We start from the raw sequence: 22,177 nt of genomic DNA, 5'->3' as shown, positions 1-22,177 counted from the left end.
GTCTATCAGTTGTTTACCCTCCTGATCCTTCCAGCTGACTGGAAGCTGCCACTGCCCAGCATCACCAGAGTATGTTACAAAATATCGCTAACCCAGGAAAAGATCAAAATTCGAAGTGTGGTTTCTATGGAATGTGTATTGCTTTTGAACCATTGTAAAGTCAAAAAATCACAAGTTGGGCACTGTCTGTAATGAGTTTTGCCGCTATCCATAAAAGGGTAACAATCTTGGTGGGGGGGTGTAGCAGAATGGCAGGCATGTAAAGTGGTTGCTCTTGGTCTGCGTTCATCGGTAAGTGATCTAGAATACTGCTTACAACTCCTTCCAGGAATCCCCCCTTTCAATCTCTTCTAACCTTACTGTTTTTTTTTCTTTTCTTTCTTACCTTCCTTCCTTCGTTGCTTCCTTCCTTCTTTACTTTAAACAATTCTCTAATGATTCTAGTGCTTGAATAGGATATAAAATCTGGCTGCCTTCCTTGCTTTGCACTTTTCCTTCACTTGAGAAATCAAAGCAGTAGTCCCGTCTTCAGAGAAGGGCAGAGGGCACCTGCAACTGGGTTTTCTTGTCCTTGCACAGACTCAGTTTTAAAGTTGAGTTGCTTTAATATGCACACCGAGTCCTGCAACTTGTTACTAACAGTTAAGGTATCTTCCTACTTAAATGATAGTTAAGCTTATTATATGTCAAAGAATATCACCCTCCTTAACTGATCTCCAAAGCAACATCCATTGGGTTTGCTTTTCAACTCACTTTTTAAGCCAGTGTTTTAAGTGTATTAAGGTGTCCAGATTTGTTTCATATTTCACAAAACGAACACGGTGCTGGCCAGCTACTTAAAAGTGCTTTCATTCGTTCATAGCATTCCTTAGTAGAACAGCAGTACAGTTGTTTTGCATCTGGGCTCCGTCTTGGGGACTAACTCTATTTGACAATCGTCCCTATTCGGATCTAGGGTGGATACTCCTTAGCACACCATGCATGCCTCGGTCATAATCAGTCTTGGGCATGGCTGAAAAGACTGTTAATTAATATTTTGTAATAAATAGGAAATTTTACTTTTGAAATCCAGCCACAGCATGGTGTAGACATTAAGAGCACGTCTGGGTTCAAATCCTACTGTGACCTTGGGGAAAACCATTAACCCTCTCTGTACCTCTGTGTTGTCATCTTTAAGAAGGAGATAATATTGGCACCCACTTCATAGTTATTGTGGGGATTAAGTGAATGAATACTCATGTCATCACTAATAACAGTGGCACAATAATTGCTAAACATCAGTTATTATTCAGTTGGCCTAGAGTGTGGCCCACACATTTGGTGTCTGGTAAGCATCCTAGCCAGGTCTGGCAACTACTGACCAGGCATGAAATTAGTGAAGGGTCCACCATCCTACCTGATTATCAGGTTTTATTTCCAAAGTGGTTTAAACTTCCTCTCTGTTAAAGACCCAATTTGGAGTGTTTTCTGATTATACTCTTGGCAAAACTTCAGCACCTTATAAACTGCTTTCTTGAAAATAAATAAGCTATATTTCATCATAATGCTCTGACTGCTGTTAAGACAGACCACATCTGTGTCTATTACATTATATACAACATACATATATTTTACATATATTATAAAGGCACACACAAACACCACTATATTTCTAGAGCCACGGGGGATGCCTGGCATATATTAGGCACCAAATATATTTACATTTTATAAATGAATCCTAGAGAAGCAAAATATCTTGGGTGGCTGCTTAGAATGCTTGTGAAATAGAGACCTTCATTCTCACATATTCCACAGTTACACAGTTGTGGAGCCTAATTGCAGATTAAACATGTTTTACATGCTGATGCTGGTTTCCTCAAGAATTGCCTCAGATCTGCTTTTCTGTGACCCCCTTGCTTGTTATTTGGAGCCTTCCTCTCCCCCATCCTACCCCCCCTAAATTTTCTGTAATTCATTGGGGGTTTCATATATAGGATCGTCCCAAGCACTTTGGAATGCCACCATTGCTACCGGGTGTCCAGTAAGCCACTGGCAACTCAGGGCTTCCATTTTCTCTTTCTTGTAACAGGTCTCAGGGACTCAATATAAATTTCTTTCTTCTTGATCACCTCATTAATGTTAGACCAGACTGATGGTGAAAAGTCGGTAGTAATGTGAGACATATCACTTTAATTTTCATACTGCAATATTACTTTATGAACGAAATAGCTTAAAATGATAAATCTCTTATGAAATGCTGAGGTTTTAATGAGCATGTATTGCTGGAAAATAATTTTTAATATTCTTTAGTCAATCTGAATTTTAAAAATCCTTAAAGCATACCAAAGCAGTGCTTCTCCAACTTTAATGTGCACATGAATCACTGGAGCTTTTGCTGAAGTGTACATTCCAATTCATTAATCTGGGGTGGTGCCAAGATTCTATATTTCAGGCAAAGCCCCAGGTGATGTTGATGCTACTGATCTGATAACTACAGTTCACGTAGTGAGGTTCTAAAGTGTATATGTGATACAAAGATAGCACATGGATACAATATAATGTAAGATGGGCATATTTAGAACATTTTAATTTAAAATATGAAATTAAGTAATAAACACCCTTAGTTGAATCGGTGTTTAATTCTTAAATATCAACCCCCCCCAAAAAAAAGACAACTGAATGGATACAAAATACTTAAAAGAGGGTAACTGTAGAGCAGTGGCTGTCAGCTTTGGCTGCAACACTGAACAATCACCTGGGGAACTTTAACAAACTTTAACAAATACTGATATCAGTCCATCCAGATTCTGGTTTTATTGGCCTGGGGTGTCAATAAAGCTCTCCACTAGCTATTTCTAATGTGCAGCCAACATGGAAACCTTTGCCCTTCAGCTTTTACCCCAGCTTTCCCAGGTGATTAATGAGGATCACATTGCGTGTTGAAAACAAAATCGATAACAGTTCATTGAACAAACATTTCTGAAGCTCAGACTTTGTTAGATGGTGTGGAGACACAGAGTTATATAACTTCCTGCCACTGCCCTCAGGCATTCTGCAGTTTAGCTAAGGATGTGTGGAGAAAAGACTTCTGAGGTGGATGGGATAAATTCTGGTGCCCTGAGCTTTCCGGGGCCACCACACGACCTCTTACCAGCAGATCTCAACCTTGTCTACCCATTAGAGAAGGAGCAATTAAAACAGGGTCCCTGGGCTTCCCTGGTGGCGCAGTGGTTGAGAGTCCGCCTGCCGATGCAGGGGACGCGGGTTCGTGCCCCGGTTCGGGACGATCCCACATGCCGCGGAGCGGCTGGGCCCGTGAGCCATGGCCGCTGAGCCTGCGCATCCGCAGCCTGTGTTCCGCAGCGGGAGAGGCCACTGCCCTCCCAGTGAGAGGCCCGCGTACCGGAAAAAAAAATAAAAAACAAAAAAAACAGGGTCTCTGGGAGTAAGGACCAGGCATTAGTATTTTAGAGTTCCCCAGATGAGTCCAGTGTGAGTACAACGCTGAGAACAACAGTCCTAAGACAGCTTCTGTCCCACGGGATTCTGAGAGTCTGTCAAAGGAACAGAAGATCCACACTGTTCTCACTCCTCCCCCTGAAGGGGAGTCATTTTTCTCCTTTCTTCTGCCCTTACTATTGCCTCCAGTCCCTTCAGTTCCAATTATACTACCCTACGTCCCTGGTTCTCTCTTTTCTCATATGAACTTCCTACTCAATGCGAGTCATGTGCTTAGGCAGGAAATAGAATCAAGATACATCTCTAGAGGGCAGATTATTCGCCCATGGTAGGAAAAACTAAAATGCAGGAGCAGAAGCTGCTTCTTCCACTCACTGACCCAGTACTGCTCTGCCCTCACTCTCTTTTGTAAAGCGGTGAGTTGACAGTAATGAACCCTACGTAGGGTCCAATCAGGTGTTTAGAAGGGCTTGAAGGTTTTTGTTGACACACAATAACACTTTTTTGCCTTAGTTACTTGAAAAAGAATACAAATATATGATTATTGTCACAGGAGTAAGATCTGTGATTCATTTAGCTCAGTGACCCCAACATACCTGCTGTGGAAAGCATGACTCCAATCTTTGTACTAAATTTTGAACCCTTGGAAAACAGGGACAGACTTGTATTTTTTAGCATTAATATAGTGTTTTTATTACAGAGAGACTTTAGAAATATCTACTGAATGAATGAATGAAGTCAAATTTGATAGGAATGTGTCTACCCCTGCCCCCTCAAACATCTTGGTTCCAAAAGGACCCTACCACTCATTAATTTAATTTTTTTTGAAAAAACGTGCTATGTACAAACAACATGTTTAAGTAAACTTTGAATTTTAGAACTGTGTTAGATTTACAGAATTATTAGGAAGATAGTACAGAGTTCCCATATACCCCATGCCCAGATATTATTAATATCTTACATTAGTATGCTACATTTGTCCTAATTAATGAACCAGTATTGATACATTATTATTAGTTGAAGTCCATGCTTTATTCAGATTTACTTAGGTTTTTCCCTAACGGCCATTTCCTGTTCCAGGTGTTCCCATCCAGAACACCAAGATGCATGTAGTTGTCATGTCTCCTTAGGCTCCTCTTGGATGTGACAATTTCTCAGACTTTCCTTGTTTTTGATGACTCTGACAGTTTTGAGGATTACTGGTTAGGTATTTTATAAAATGTCCCTCAGCTGGGATTTGTCTGATGTTATCATCATGGTTAGACTGGGGTTATGAATTTTGGGGAGGAAGGCCTTAGATGTAGGGTGCTGTTCTCAACACATCGTATCAATGGTACACACTATCAAACTTATCACACCGATTGATGTTAACCTTGATGACCTGGCTTGAGATGGTGTTTATCAGGGTTTGCCACTTTAAAGTTGCTCCTTTTTTTCTCCCTTGTCATACTATACTCTTTGCAAGAAAGTCACTAGTCACAGTCCACACGTAAGGACAAAGTTGGCTATTCTAGGCCTTTTTTTTCTTTCCACATAAATTTTAGAATCAGTTTGTCAATATCTACAAAATAGCTAGCTTAGATGTTGATTGGGATTGTGTTGAATCTACAGATCAAGTTGGGAAAACTGACATCTTAACAATACTGAGTCTTCCAATCTATGAGCACAGCATATCTTTCCATTTATTCATATCTTTGTTTTTCTTCTTCTGTGTTTTATGGTATCTGCATATAAGTCTCATATATATTTTGTTAGATTTTTACCTAAGCACTTAATTTGGGGGGAGTGTTATTATAAATGGTACTGTTTTTTTAATTTCAAAGTCCAATTTTTCATTTCTGGTATATAGGAAAGTAAGTGACTTTTGTATATTAACCTTGTATCTTGCAACCCTGCTATAATTGCTTATCAGTTCCAGGAATTTTTATTTTTAAATCTTTGAGATTTTCTACACAGACAGTCATATCATCTGTAAAAAAAATCATTTTATTTATTCCTTCCCAATCTGTATACTTTTATTTCCTTTCTTATCTTATTACATTAGTTAGGATTTCTAGTGCAGTGTTGAATAGAAGTTGTAAGAGAGGATATCCTTGCCTTGTTCTCAATTTTATGGGAGGGAAATTGTCCATTTTCTCACTATTAAGTATGCTGTTAGCTGCAGGTATTTTGTAGATGTTCCTTATTAAATTGAAGATGTTTCCCTCTATTCCTAGTTTGTTGAAGTTTTTTATCATCAAGTTGTAGTATAAACAACATTTCTACAAAAATAAAAGAAAAAATCCTACCTCCTTAATAAATCAATTTGTTTTTCCTACTTTGAAGTTTTATTGATTTAAAATAATTAAAATATACTCATATAACAGGGGAGAGATTATACAATGTGTAATTATATAAATATGGGTAGACATAGGTATACAGTTGCCCTAGGCATACATAATATTATATATTTGGTGATTAGAATGTGACCTTAATTCTGTAATATTACTTTTTCCACTTAAAGTTATAGGCCATTTTCAGTGTTCCTATACAGATTTCAAAATGATAGTTTTAAGTATCTCCAAATTCAATCACTATAATTCACTCATTAATTCATTTCAAAGCATTTATTAAGCATCCACTATGTATGAGGTACTGTCTTGATGACAGAGGTGCAAAAAGTAAGACACAAATCCTACTTTCGGGTACCTCACAGTCATAGAAACAAATGCAGAATATCGCGTGTTCTAATTTGCCTTGATGGCAATCTGAGCAGAGAGTTTTGGCAGCTTGGAGGTTGAATGGGGCATTTAACTCAGTGGAGAGGACAAGAAATATTTCTCCAAAGAAGTGACATTTGATGTGACTCTTGAATGATAGATAGGAATTTTCCAAATGAAGAAGCAGTACTATACTGTTACAAAAGTTTAAAGTTGTGAAAGAGTCTGGAATGTTTCAACAACAATTTAATGACTCAGAAGCTTGAAATTAATTGAGGAGAGCACTAAGTGAAGATACAAAGGTGGATTGGGATAGATTGTGAAATATACTGAGTTTCAAAATAAGAAATTTGCTTTTCCAAATGGAATCAGTAGAGCCCATTAAGCAGTGGGTTGACAGGATCTGCTTTGAATTTAGCAGGATACTTAAGGAGTGGTGTAGAAGGTAAATTCTTCATCATATTGAGATACCATAATTTACTAAACCCTTTTCCTATTGGGGGAGGGGGGCATTTTAAGTGGTTTCTAATTAATAGATATTTTAAATACTATAAAATGAATATATCTATGCATTTGATTTTATATTATTTTGCAATTTTCCTTACAGCAAATTTTTGTGAATAAGATAAAAATATCTTATTCAACTGTTTTTGTAATAAATTTTGATGTATTTCATTAGTTTGTTATGCATTTTGTGAAATTTATTTCCTTTTTCTATATGTACCTTTCTCAGTATAATTCAATGTACATCTATTAAATATCTACTACGTGCTATTTATAATTTTATATGCTGTGGGAAAGAGCATGAATACAAGTCAAGGGGCCTACAATCTAGTTGGGGAGATAAAGACTAGACTCTAAGACATTACGGAGGTCTTTGAATCCTAAGCTGAAAAATATAAACTAGAGAAAACGGGGCAGCATCCAAAATTTTAATTAGGGCAGAGATACAACCATACCCTAGAAAGAATACTTTGGTTGAAATAGGTAGGATAGATTGGAAGAGACCTGTAGAAACATTATTAGCAGCCAAAGGGAATGAGATCTTGAAGTATGGGGCAGAGAAATGGGAATGATCTATTCAGGATTCTGAAATTGAAAAATTCTTCTCTAAAAATGGGAGGAAAATCATCTCTAATGTGGGCAAAACCAAGGAACACTCTCCTTTGTGGCCATTCAATGTTCAGTAACATCCATATATCTTTTTCTGGAATAAAAAGAGAAGAGGGGGTCCAAATTGGTTAAGGTAATTTTCCATAATCAAAACAATTTTAAAAAATTCTAGTAGAGTTGAAAAGTCATCATTTATGATATCTCAGTGAGAGGCTAACATAACAATCTGGGTAGCTATGGCGCTATTTTATGTGATCACTACAACACCCCCATGAGGTAGTTATTAGAAGTTTTTGAGGAAGCAAAGAAGTTAACCTTGCTGGGGAAAGAACAGTGAACTGGGGTTTGATATCAGCTAGAGCAATGCTTCTCAGCTTTCAGATGCATCTGAATCACTTGAAGATTTTGTTAAAAGGCAGATTCCAATTCAGTAGGTCTGGGATGGGGCCTAAGATTCTGCATTTCTAACAATCTTCCAAGTGATGCCCCTGCTGCTAGTCCACAGATCGTACTTTAGGTAGCAAGGATCTGGAGCAGTGGTTCTCAAATTACAGTGTATTTTGTTGGGCATTAAATGGTTCTGAGACCAATTCCAGTGTGTGTATGTGGGTGGCGGGTGGTCCTCAGACACCAGCAAACAATTCTCAAACACTAGCAGGATGTCCAAGAATTCAACTCAATTGTGATCCCTATCTACACAGAGACAGCGTCAGATTCCACAGATTGAGGGCTCAGTCCTACAAGACTTCACCCTCGACTCCACTTCAGACACCAGTCATAAGCCCTGGTTATTACCTGGGCTTCTGAACAACCACCTACAGATTGGAGGTTCCAACAACCCCCTCCTGGGATTTGGACTTCAGTTGCCATTCTCAAGTCCAGGTTGTTACCTATACTTCTGACCAACCGAGTATAAATCAGAAATTCCCACGAACCCCTCCCCCATTGGGTTTGATTAATTTGCTAGAGCAGCTACAGAATACAGGAAACCCATTTACTCACTAGGTAACTGGTTTGTTATAAAAGAATATAATTTAGGAACAGGCAAATGAAAGAGATACATAGGGAAAAGGACACTGAGCTTCCATGCCCTCTCCAGGCACACCGCTCTCCCCTAGTCTCTTCGGTTCACCATCCTGGGAGCTCCCTGAACCCCACTCTTTTGGGTTTTTATGGAGACTTTATGACATAGGCATGATTGATTAAATCATTGGGCATTGGCTATTGATTCAACTTCCAGCCCCTGTCGCCTCCCCAGAGGTCAGGGGATAGGCAACTGAAAGTTACAACCCTCTAATCACAGTGTTTGCTCCATTGGTAACCAGCCCACAACCTTAGTTGCTTTCTAAAGGTCACCATATTAACATAACAATAGACACTTGTATCACTCTCAACAGTTAGGAAATTAGGAGAGTATTGGGAGCTCTGAGCCAGGAACTGTGGAAAAAGACCATATATGAGAATATATTTTGACCATCTGGATAACCAAATATATATTTCTTATAAATCACAATATTGCAGCATTTAGCTTATTTCATTTTTATGTTATAAATAATGCTGTCATTCACATCCTTAAACATAAATCTTTGTCTACAATGCTGAATCTTTCTTTAAAAGGCTAAGTTGCAAGGGTTTCATATTCTTGTCACATTGCTGTCCAGAAAATATTGTACTAAGATCTCATTTCACCTCATTTTTGCTAACACTGAGTAATTGTCTTTGTAATTAGTAAAAACGAGGTAAAATGGGAACACTTACTGGACAGAATGTAAGTTAGTACAGTGTTTCCTGGAGAACAATGTGGCAAGTGTATGAAACTCTTGAAACTTCCCTAGGCTTTGAAATATATATACTATTTAAAAGACTCAGATGGGGAGTTCTTACTTGGAGTCTTACGTCATGGCAATCAGGTGACAGCTGGGCCTGGATGTGTGCTATGACCTCCCTGCTCACATATTTAGAACGTCAGTTGGGATAACTAGAACTTCTGGGGGCTGGCTGCACATCTCTCTATCCCAAACATGCTCTTCATGTGGCTAGCTCAGGCTTCCTCACAGGATGGTGGTCTCAGGGTAGCTGGACTTCTTACGTGGCTGCTGACTTCCACCACAGCAAGCTTTCTAAGAGACTCAGGCAGAAACTGCAAGACTACTTATCACTTAGTCTTGGAAGCCATTCAGTATCATCCCAACTGCATGCTGTTGGTCAAAAGCAAGTCATAAAGACAACTTAGATTCAAGGGGAAGAGACTGCACGAGGGCACAAATACTGGGAGATGTGAAGGGTTGTGGGGAGGGGACTTTTTTCTTTTTTTTTTTGCTGTACGCGGGCCTCTCACTGTTGTGGTCTCTCCCGTTGCGGAGCACAGGCTCCGGACACGCAGGCCTAGTGGCCATGGCTCACGGGCCCAGCTGTTCCGCGGCATGTGGGATCTTCCCGGACCGGGACACGAACCCGTCTCCCCTGCATCGGCAGGCAGACTCTCAACCATTGCGCCACCAGGGAAGCCCGGGACTTTTTAAATTGGCATTTCTTTCAGAAAACATTTTCAAATGTTTGTTGGCTGTTTATAAACCATGACCTTAATTCTCAAGTTGCCATGAATGCTTTTTACTTACTGCAGGAAGACCCTGAAGAAGGGAGGGCCAGTATTTACAAGTCAGTGGTCATCAACACTTCGAAGGAGATGATGTGCTTCAGTGACTACCCCATCCCAGATCACTATCCTAACTTCATGCACAACTCCCAGGTCCTGGAGTATTTCAGGATGTATGCCAAAGAATTTGACCTTCTAAAGTACATTCGATTTAAGGTAGGGAATTTCGTGGGTATCTCTGTGTTTTGAGTTGTCAAGTAAATGAATAACTGGTCTTATTTACCAGTGCTTAGATTGGTTTGATATGCTCGTGTATCTATTCTATCCAGAATCCACTCTTTGTCTTCCCTGTGTCTCAAAATATTCATGGAAAGGTCCCTCTTCTATGTATTTTGACTGCAGATCCAGGAAGCCACCTTCATTTCATTGCCTTCATTCTATATCATTTGATTACAATAAAACAATGAGGGGAACTGACAGGTATGGGAACTTTAAAACCTTCTGTTTCCACAACTTGCTGCTTAGCCCTTTTATACTTTCTGAAGTACTTTCCAGTGCATTATTTATGTGATCACAACAACCCAGTGAAGTAGGTATTGAAAAGTTACGAGGAAGCAAATAAGTTAACTCTGGCATAGAGGGAGGAACATTGAATTGGGAAGCAAAAACTTGAGTTCTAGTCTTTGCTCTACCACTAATCAACTTGTGACTTCAGACAAGTAAGTTCCTCAACGTTGATGTATCTTAAGTTTATTTGTAAAACAAGATGCCTGTACTAGATCACTTCACTGGTTCCTTCCTGCTGTAAAGTCTTCTGTGATATTCCTATCATTCTAAACCATGACCATAAAAGAATCAATACTCTGACAGCTGGCAAAAAGCCCAAATCTTCTACCTTCTGATCATTCTACTAAATCATGACTCTTTCTCTTTAACAACAAAATTAAAATGGCAATATCCAGTGACGACTTCCAAAGTCAATCATTTACAGCCTAGTGGTGCTTCTCTTCACTTCTTTAAACACTTATTGAAGAGGTTTGTTACCATACTAAACAGTGAAGACACAAAAACAAAAAAAATTAGTGATTTCACAGTCTAGTTATAGAGATAGAAAAATGAAGAGAAATTTCATTGTAAATATAATTATTAAAAATGAAGAGTTAGTGATAAATGCCACAGAAATCTATACATTGCAGCTCAGAGGAGGGTTGCTTAACCCATCAGGGCATGAGGCATCAGGCACCAGGAAGGTTTTCTTAGAGGAGATAATACCAAGCTAAATGTTGAAGGGTGAGTTTCTCCAAATGAAGAAAGAATAAAAGGATGATCCAGGCAGAAGCACCAGCCTGTGTAAAAGTAAGAACATGATCGAGAGGAACAATAAATAGTATAGGATGGCTCGGGTATACAAGAGGGGTATCTCTATTAGTCAACCAAGACATTAGGGTCATAAACCCAGAAGCACATAGAACACATTCTTTATGTTTCCTTAAGCTGGGTAGAGTAACCCATATTTATTACTATTTTTTAAAGCTAAAAATTGTGCCACTGACTATCCCATCTCACACCTTCTTTCTTTATAGTTACTTGTAAAATGGGCATTTATGGGAGTCAGAGAGGTTCATTTACATAAAATATGAGCCACTGAGATGTTTCTCTACTCTATTAGGAAAGGGAGCCCTCTAGCTCAGTCACAAGTTTAAGGCCAGACAGTGAGAACAGGACTTGCGGTAAGAAGGCATCAGAGGGTCTCAGGATGTCTGGAGGTATGGGGAGGAATAGGCATTTCGTGCATGGAGTGTCTCAGAAGCACAAGAGAAGCCCAAACTTTATTCAAGTATCACATTGCCCTAGGGTATGGTCCAGAGAACTAGTAATTTGCACTTTTCTAGAAGCAGTGGAGAGTGCAACATTAGTCTGCCAACTCTGTTTTATTTAGCTTGCCTCATGGAAGTTTTCTCACTCTGACCACAGCCCCAAACAAAAAAGTTCTGATTTGTGGAGTATGAAAATGAAATACCCCTGCATGAGGCCTGTTAGGCGGTAGCAGCCCTTTGTTTACCCTCTGCAAGAAGAGTCCTGTCAGGGAAGATGTCCACTATATGGGCTGTGGTTATAGTGCCCTGTGGCTACCCCTTTACTTTTCAGACCACCGTGTGCAGTGTGAAGAAGCAGCCTGATTTCTCCACTTCAGGCCAATGGGAGGTGGTCACGGTATCTGAAGGGAAAAAGGAGGTGAATGTCTTCGATGGAGTTATGGTTTGCACTGGCCATCACACCAATGCTCACTTACCCTTGGAAAGCTTCCCTGGTAAGTAGCCTACAAGGAAGGAAGACACTTGAACTATGCCTGTGACCTGATCCCTAAAGAATGGGAGGAATGTGGTCTGAGTGATTCCTACCTTGGGATGAAATAAAGCTTATCCTAATTCTGCATATTCTTCTGAAAAGTGATGGGGTAACTTGTATTAACGCTATTTAGGAGGTAGAGATACCAGTAATTTGGGGGACTAGAGGGAAATTAGAAGGCTCTATATTTAGTTTTACAATAATTTTAGTTTTTTAAGGATAAAAGTTGATCTGCATTAGATTGAATGATGGAATTTTTCTTTTTTAATTTTTTTTGGAGTATAGTTGATTTATAATGTTGTGTTAGTTTCTGCTGTACAGCAAAGTGAGTCAGTTATTCATATAAATATATCCACTCGTTTTTAGATTCTCTTCTCATATAGGTCATTACAGAGTACTGAGAAGAGTTCCCTGTGCTATACAGTAGGTATTTATCAGTTACCTATTTTATATATAGTAGTGTGTATATGTCAATCCCAGTCTACCAGTTAATCCCTCCCCCACACCTTTCCCCCCTGGTAACCATAAGTTTGTTTTCTACATCTGTGAGTCTATTTCTGTTTTTTAAATAAGTTCATTTGTACCATTTTTTTTAGATTCCACATATAAGCGATATCATATGATATTTGTCTTTCTCTGACTTACTTCACTCAGTATGACAATCTCTAGGTCCATCCATGTTGCTGCAAATGACATTATTTCATTCTTTTTTATGGCTGAGTAATATTCTATTGTATATATTTACCACACCTTCTTTAACCTGAATGAGGGCTTTTTTAGCAATCGAGGAAATAAACAGAAATATTGAGTTTCTAAGGAAGAAAATAAAGCTTAAATAGAGTTTAATTACAGTCTTTGGCCTGGATTTTCATTCTGAGAGGAAAAAAGCACTCTATGTATAGTTTAGTGTATATAAGAACATATATACTCCAATTAGAATGGAAGTAGGTATTTACAGATGATGAAAAGAGGGGGTGAGGGATGGGCAAAATAGGTGAAGGGGATTAAGAGATAGAAGCTACCAGTTATAAAATAAAAGTCACAGGGTTGTAATATACAGCACAAGGAATATAATCAAAAGACTGTAATATCATAATAACTTTGTATATTGCATAATCTATATAAATATCAAGTTACTATGTTGTGCATCAGAAACTGATATAATATTATAAGTCAACTACACTTCAATTAAAAAAAATAAAGAGGGTGAAAAGACAAAAGAGAATGGAGGTTTTCTGAAGCAGTTTGGATTTGTGAGCCCACGGGTCTAAAATGCTAACAGATCCTGAGTTCAGCAGACTACTTATAATAAGGAAATCACAAGGTTCCACTCTGAGGTGATGGGAAAAGAAAACAGGCAAAAATATTCAGAAAGGCAACAGTGCACCTGAGTAAAAGGAGAACATACAGAGAATATATGCATAAACTCTACACACTGCAAAAAAAAATGAATGATTTAACAAATGATATCAGATAAACCATCACCCAGTAATAATTTTCCCTTCTCTTGCAGGAATTGAGAAGTTCAAAGGACAGTACTTCCATAGTCGAGATTATAAGAATCCAGAGAGTTTCACTGGAAAGAGAGTCATTATAATTGGCATTGGGAATTCTGGAAGCGATCTGGCTGTGGAAGTTAGCCACACAGCCAAGCAGGTTTGAATTAGTAAATTATTTACTTTGCTTCACCAAGGAAGCTGCAGGTGGACCCAGCAGAGTGTATGGATACCTGCACACAGCCCATCAGTGCCAATGGCAAATGCAGGGCTTGGTTTCACTGCCTCAGTTGGCAACATTATGATTGATGATGTGATGGAGACAAGGTTACAAGTTAGATTCCCATCATTCACTTGGCCTCACACTAAGGAATTTGGTCATGATCACAAACTGTGCTCATAATCTCACTCAGCTGTCTCTTCAGAGTGTGCCTCTGGCTTTTAAGAAGATCAAGTGATTGCTGGGAGAGCTTGTTAGAGTGCAGCATTCAGAGTGTGGATCACCTGTTGGCCAGCAGAAGTGCTATGCTCTTATCTGAGGGAAAGTGTACTCAGTCATTGAAATCTTTTAACTCATAGGATGTTTGGGGAATTTTCCTCTTCACTCTTCATCACTCCCCGAATGGAAAAAAGAAGTCTAATCCTTCTAGAGACAACATGGGTATCAGTATGAAAAGCATCCACATTGTAGCACAGGCAAGCAGCTCTCCCCAGCCTTTGCATACAATTAGGTAACACAGAATAACATTTACTCTAAAGGAATTTCTATGTCCTTGATGTTTTTTGGTTTCCTAATTTGTTTTTTGTATCATAGCTTTTTTAAAAAAATAAATTTATTTATTTTAGTATTTATTTATTTATTTATTTTGGCTGTGTTGGGTCTTTGTTGCTGCACACGGGCTTTCTCTCTAGTTGTGGTGAGCGGGGGCTACTCTTCGTTGCAGTGTGCAGGTTTCTCATTTCGGTGTCTTGTTGCAGAGCACGGGCTCTAGCCACATGGGCTTCAGTAGTTGTGGCACGTGGGCTCAGTAGTTGTGGCCCATGGGCTTAGTTGCTCCGTGGCATGTGGAATATTCCTGGACTAGGGCTCAAACCCGTGTCCCCTACGTTGGCAGGCGGATTCTTAAACACTGGGCCACCAGGGAAGCCCTGTATCATAACTTTTGAACTGGGAAAAAAGTATCTTCATTATAAATTCCTAGAAACAGACATCACTAATATATTTTGTTATGCATGTCTTTATTGAATCATAATTTTGTTGGCAATAGGTAAATGCCTGGCTGTTCTTCAGTAACTTTAACTAAGCTGTGCTTCTCCACAAATTGTTTTTAAATTATTTTTAAAAATAGAAGTTTAATGCCACAACTTTGTTAAATGAACTTTACCCACAAACTCCATTCAGTAACACTTCCCAGGTCTATCCTCATCTATCCCCACAAAACTGATTTCATATATTACTCCATGAATTAATTCAACAAGCATTTATTAGGAAATAGGTATATAAACAATAAAGGGTAAAAATGTGTGTGGATGCTATGATAAAAGAATGTACCAGGTATGTGGTGGGGACCGAAGGCATGAGCTTTCTTTAATACCATTGGCTTGTTAAATGGTCAGCTGTAGAGGAGCTGGGCCTTACAAGCACTGAGGAATTGTAAATTGCCAAAGAACAAGGCAGCAAGAGCGGGTGGAGGTAAGGTGGTTGTGTCTGAGAAAGCTTTGTGACGTATGTATTTTTGTCACTATTTTATACATAGAGAACTTTTTAACTGAAACTCTGAGCATTTACATTACTCATAACCTATATTTAAAAAGTTATCTAGACTGCACATAAAATCATTTGATTTCTAACACCACACAGGCTCTTTCAATTGTGACACGTAAAAGTGCTTATTTATGATAGCGGTTATGGTCACCATCGGTGAGAATATATGTATGAAGTACATAATTAGCCCTCTATAGACAGGTCACCGTTTAACATGAAATGTTAGACAAAACACCATAAAACAATGTACTTATATAGCTTACAACCCGGGAAACTATCCCCAGAGAGTTTTATAATATAAAGTGATGCTTTTGCCAGGTAGTTGAATACCAAACTTTTTATCAGCTCTGAATATGGACTTTAGCCAGCAGATAACAGAAAGACGGACCAGCTCCCTTTGTGCTACTTGCAATCTTCAGTATTTTCCTTAAATAATTGATGAAACATTACTTAAGCACAGGCTTTGGAGTCAGACTTAGGGCGGAAATTCAGCTCTACCACTTAGTGCTATATGACCTCAGGCAAGTTATTCATCCTCTCCATTCTTCTCACCCATATAAAGGACATAACAATACCTACCTCAAGAGGTTGTTGTATTGATTAAATAAAAAAATAGATAAAGGACCTAGTACAGCGATTGACAGGTTACAATTCTCAATAAAAGGAAGTGATGCTGATGATAGGTAGGGGACTAAAGGATGTATATGCTCTACCTCCCACCTTGGAGAAAACATATTTGGAAAGATATAAAATAAGAATATATAATGTTACATGTCAATATAAGTAAGTTTTTTGTAATAATGTAAACAATGTCAAAGGCAAAATAAAGACTGAAGGTTTTGGATTAATGATGCCCAGTTGCTTTCAGCTTTACTGTTCCATGATTTTAAATGAGTTGGACAGGTGACAAGTGCTAGAGAAGTTCAGAAGATGGAGAGAAAATTATCAGCCAGAACAGTCAGTGGTATCTTCATGGAGGAGGGAGACTTGATCTGGATCTGAAAAATTAATAGGCTTTGGAGAATTAAGCTTTTCAGGGAGGCATAATGACATTAAACAGAAATGCACTGGTAGTTCAGAGCAAGACAGAGTCTTGGTCAGTGACTACCCCAATTTAATTGTAAGCTTAGTGTTTGAAAAGAAAATGGCAGGAAATTTAAAAATATATATATTACCAGGGAATGAAAAGCCAGACTAATGAGTCTGAACTTCATCTTGAAGAAACTGGGTTCCCATTCCTTCAGAGAAATGAGTCAGAGAACGGCAAAAACAAACATTTTTTTTTCCCATGCCTCAGGTTTTTCTCAGCACCAGAAGAGGGGCTTGGATCTTCAATCGTGTCGGAGATTATGGATATCCTTTTGATGTGTTGTTGACTTCTCGATTTCACTATTTTATGAGGAAGATTTGTGGTCAATCATTAGCAAATATATTTTTGGAAAAAAAGATGAACCAAAGGTTTGATCATGAACTGTTTGGCCTGAAGCCTAAACACAGGTATGTTCCCAGGCTGGGAGGTGGGCAGTAACAGCCAAGGCAAAGAATAAGGACTGTTCCCATAGGCTAATAGTAGGGTTACCTCTATGTTTACATTAAGCAAGTCCACAGAATCTGAGATTAGATTTCTACCTTTCCCCCACAGAAGTCGAAGATCTACTGGTCTATAATTTTCAGGCTGTAATTCTCCTTGGCATTAACCATTTTTATCATTCCCTGAGGTACCAGTTCTTTTTACATGATGCCCAACAGCAACAACAAAATGGTAATAGAGGGCAGGGCATCTTTCATTCATTCATCCAACAAACTGAGCATCTGTTATGAGCCAAGCATTATACTGGCATGAGAATACTGAGACTAAAGACCTAATAGTAATACTAATAGTAATAATAACACCCTACCTTTTTGAGCACTTAATATAAGACAAGCACAGTGCTAAATGAGTTACGCGCATTATCTCATTTAATCCTCACAGCAGCCCTATAGGTTGGTACTATTTTGATCTCCATTTTGCAAATATAAAAATTGACACTTAGAGAACCTAATTTGCCCAAGATCACACAAGTAACAAATGACAGACTGGAGAAATGGATATTTCCTTTAATACTCTACGAAGAAGACAGACAATAGAATATGATAAAGAAATGCATGGAGTCCTATGAGAGTATGAAGGATAGAAGTCCTCACACAGCATACAAGGTAGACTGTGATAGCATTTCCAAAGGCTGATTTTAAATGCTGTTTTCCCTTCCGACTTTTATTTTATTTTTCATAAATTTATTTATTTATTTTTGGCTGCATTGGGTCTTTGTTGCTGCACGTGGGCTTTCTCTACCTGTGGTGAACAGGTGCTACTCTTTGTTATGGTACTTGGGCTTATCGTGGTGGCTTCTCTTGTTGCAGAGCATGGGCTCTAGGTGCTCAGGCTTCAGTAGTTGTGGCATGCAGTCTCAGCAGTTTTGGCTCACGGGCTCCAGAGCGCAGGCCCAGTAGTTGTGGTGCATGTGCTTAGTTGCTCTGCAGCATGTGGGATCTTCCCGGACCTGGACTCGAACCTGTGTCCCCTGTATTGGCAGGTGGATTCTTAACCACTGCGCCAACAGGGAGTCCAATGTTTAGGTTTACTTGCTATAAAATAGTAAGTACAATAAGCACCCATATACCCTTCACTTAGATTCACCTATTATTCACAGTTTACTATATTTGCTTTCTCTCTCTCCCTCTCTCTGGAGATAGATAGATCCATACATATATGGCATCCATATATACATACATGTATTCATACATTTTTTTTTCTGAACCATTCGAGAGTAAGCTGCAGTCAGTAAGACATTTTACCCTACATTCTTTAGCATATATTGCCTAAGATAAAGGGCATTCTTCTACATAAACATAATTATCACACTTAGTAAATTTAACATTGATAAAAATACCATTACCTAATATATTGCATATTCAAATTTCCCAAATTGTTTCAGTAATATTGTAGCTTTTTAAAATTTTTAGCCGTGCCATGTGGCTTAAAGTGCAGAATCCTAACCATTGGGCTGCCAGGGAATTACCTGTAGCTTTTTTATTTTTAACTCCAAGATCCTGTCGGGTATTACACCATTGCATTTAGTTGTCATATTTCTTTAATCTCTCAGTCTGAAATAAATCTCTCTTTTTTTGACATGGATTTTTTTAAAGAATTGAAGCCATTTGTTTTGCAGAAAGTCTCTAAATTTGGACTTTCATAGCAGTTCTTCCTCTATTATATTTAGGTTAAACAGTTTTGGTGTGAATTCTCATAGGTTATGTTGTGCCTTCTTGGTGGATCACATCAGGAGCTGTATGATAGCAGCTTATTGCATATTAATGACGTAAAATTCGATCACTTGGATTAGGTGGTATCTACTAGGTTTCTTTACTGTAAAGATATTTTTTCCTTTGAAATTAATCAGTGGGGTGATATTTTGAGACTATGTCTGCCAACAACCTTTCAGGAATTTATTTCACCCAATTATGCAAACTGTAGCATCCATAACTTTGGTGATCACAAAATATATTGAGGTTATATGGAATAATAGAAGAGAGTCAAACAAATAGGGTAAGGAAGTAGCATTCTAATTATAAATACAAGGTCTTGGAATAGCAAAAAATACATTATGCTCTGAGACCTGCACACAGTTTGGTTTGGCTGGACTACAGGCAAAGATGGAAGAGTGACTGAGTACATCTCCTGGTTCACTGGGCAGATATATGAAAATGTTTGTATGCTCTGCTAAATAAAAAGTTTAGAATGAAGACAGCCCACAGCCACTGAAAGATTTTAAGCAGGTGAGTGACACAATAATAAATACATTTTGGAACAATCACTCCAAAAATGATGTAGAAGATAGACTGAAAGGGGATGGAGCAGGAGGCACTAGAGACAGCTGTAATGGCCCAGGTGAAACAGCACAAGTAAAACTATTCTCGGGGTGTTAAGAGGAGAAAGCGTGGCCTTGGTGACCAGATGTAAGACTCACAGTTTTGTGGCTTGGGCCACAAAATGTGGATGGTGGTACTGTTAGTGAACAGGAGTAAGTTTGGAGAGAAAGATGAAATGATGAGGTTGGAATGAGAACAGAATCTGTACCTAAAGGTTTGCATCAAAGAATTACTAAATGCAGCAAACCAGTAATACTGTTTAAACATATCTTGTTCCTAAGAAGAGGCCAGCTCTATCTGAACATGATGGGCTGAGGATTCTCAGAGCTGTTAACACAGGGTCCAGGATTCACACTGCTTTTAGAAAGGTTCTGCACCTTATCCTATGTTATTTCAAGGAAACACTACTTACCATGCCTAGAGTATCTCAAGGAAGTTCATAAAAAAACATTTGATATAAATCCTAAAATCCTAGGCTGTGTGACCTTGGGCAAGCCACTTAACTTCTTCAGGCCTCAGTTTCCTCCTCTATAGGACCTGGATAATGACAACTGTCCTGCCTCCTTCATTGGGTTTGCATGAGACTCAAATACGTTAATGTACGTAAAAACAGTTTATAACTGTAAGTCACTATACACATGTAATTTATTATACCTTTTGGAAAATGATGGTCCAAGCCTGGCTCTTGGGCCTTTGAAGCGGAAAAGAGACTCAACAGAATGCTGATAGTCCAGTTCCGCAGATCTCTTGATATATGGATAGAAGCTACTAGACTGTGGCCTTATCATATCACTGAGAGCATTATTAGACCTTGAGAAACCATGCACGTACTCTTCAAATAAAACAATCCTTCCCTAACTTCTCCAACAGCTTCTCTTTCAATGCCATCCAGGGTCAAACTTTTTTTTTTTTTTTTCCTGCGGTACGCGGGCCTCTCACTGTCGTGGCCTCTCCCGTTGCAGAGCACAGGCTCTGGACACGCAGGCCCAGCGGCCATGGCTCACGGGCCCAGGCGCTCCGCAGCATGTGGGATCTTCCCAGACCGGGCCACAAACCCGTGTGCCCTGCATCGGCAGGTGGACTCTCAACCACTGCGCCACCAGGGAAGCCCCAGGGTCCAACTTTTACTCTGAGATCCTTACCTTTATCAAGCTGGTATACATTAGACCTTTCCCAAATTTCATGAATAAAGGGAGACTATTGGCATATTGATTAACCACCTCAATCAAAATAGAATTTTACTTACATGGTAATGATCTCTCTCTCTCATGATCTCTCTCGTTTTTCCTTCTTTATCATCTTTCACAGAGTTCTGAGTCAGCAACCAACCATAAATGATGATCTGCCAAACTGTATAATTTCTGGCTTGGTGAAGGTGAAATCAAACGTGAAGGAATTCACAGAGACAGCGGCCATATTTGAGGATGGCTCCAGGGAGGATGACATTGATGCTGTTATCTTTGCTACAGGCTATAGCTTTGCCTTTCCTTTTGTTGAAGATTCTGTAAAAGTAGTCAAAAACAAGATATCTCTGTATAAAAAGGTCTTCCCTCCTAACCTAGAAAAGCCAACTCTTGCAATCATAGGCTTGATCCAGCCCTTGGGTGCCATTATGCCCATTTCAGAGCTCCAAGGACGCTGGGTCACTCAAGTATTTAAAGGTAAGTGACCATGCAAGATGACTACCGAATTACTTAGTGGTTTGTTTAATTATGTTTATGTTCTTGCTTATAAATAGCTGAGACAGCATGTATGATTGTAACAGTGCCTGGTACAAAATTAGTGCTCAAAAATTAATTTTTGAGGGAATATAAAGTAGTAACTTATAATCATGGACACATAGCAGAATCTCCTAGGAAGTTTCCCCAAAACAGACATGTTTTTCCTGATGGTGTTTATTTAATAAGTCTGGTGTGGGACTGACATAAGATTGCTGAGAAAATGTTCCCCAGGTGATTCCAATATGCACTCCAGTTTAAAATCCACTCATCTAGATTTTAGACAACTGATACATATTTGTGAAGCAAAAGAATTTAATCTTCTTTCATTATAGTTAGAGAGAGTCACATATAGAAGTGCTGTGATTTCATTTTAGACAAAAATTAAGAGCTGGTTAAAGACTAGTCCAGAATGAAGAAGATTCAGCCACTCAAAGTCTTACTTTCCCCCCTTTATATTCCCTCTTTCAGAAAGTTTTGGCTAGGAAAACATGAGAAACAACTTTGGGGTTTGGGATAGCAGGCTCAATATGAATCAGCAGAATGATGTGGCTTCCAAAAGACTTAACTATATCTGTCATCATTAAAAAACTATAATGTCCTGGAATTTACAACTGTTCTTCCTTGAACTGGTCAGACCACACCCAAAGATATTTTAAAAGTGAATCTGGAGTACATTAAAAGGAGAGAGACAAGAGTGGTTAAGGGGTTTGAAAATGTGCCATTTGAAGTATAGCTAAAGGAGCTGGAGAGGTTTGGCCTGGAGAGGATAAGATTTTGGGGAGATATGGTTCAGATACCTGCAGAGACTCCCCATGGCAGAAGGTTTTATATATTTGCTTAGTATCACTTCAAAGCGTTGAACCAGAACCAAGGAGTGAAATTTTGAGGGTTTGCACAATATTAGCTTAACATTAAAAATAAACTTTGGTCAGGCCAGTATGGAGTAGATTCAAGCCTCAGAATAGGGAGAAATCAAATGACTTTTAAGGTTCCTTCTAACAAAAAAGTTCTTTGTACAATTACTAATGTTTAATTAAAACTATTCAAAGTTCTTGTTGAGGGACTTCCCTGGTGGTCCAGTGGCTAAGACT

At 38.8% G+C, this 22,177-nt stretch overlaps 1 protein-coding gene across 1 annotated transcript in view; it reads left to right on the top strand.

Moving 5' to 3' along the window:
- The window catches only part of LOC117313154 (flavin-containing monooxygenase 5-like), a 91,090-nt gene that overhangs the window by 34,845 nt on the left and 34,068 nt on the right, over positions 1 to 22,177 (top strand). Inside the window, exons 7-11 of the mRNA XM_033860659.2 lie at positions 9,874 to 10,062; positions 11,995 to 12,157; positions 13,709 to 13,851; positions 16,754 to 16,953; positions 20,674 to 21,026. Coding sequence (XP_033716550.1) covers positions 9,874 to 10,062; positions 11,995 to 12,157; positions 13,709 to 13,851; positions 16,754 to 16,953; positions 20,674 to 21,026 — 1,048 coding nt within the window. The remainder of the gene's footprint in view (positions 1 to 9,873; positions 10,063 to 11,994; positions 12,158 to 13,708; positions 13,852 to 16,753; positions 16,954 to 20,673; positions 21,027 to 22,177) is intronic.

The sequence above is a fragment of the Tursiops truncatus genome, chromosome 1 (assembly GCF_011762595.2).
Source record: "Tursiops truncatus isolate mTurTru1 chromosome 1, mTurTru1.mat.Y, whole genome shotgun sequence".
NCBI classification, from domain to species: domain Eukaryota; kingdom Metazoa; phylum Chordata; class Mammalia; order Artiodactyla; family Delphinidae; genus Tursiops; species Tursiops truncatus.
Note: the sequence above shows the minus strand (reverse complement) of the source record. Positions and strands in the feature narration are given on the sequence as shown.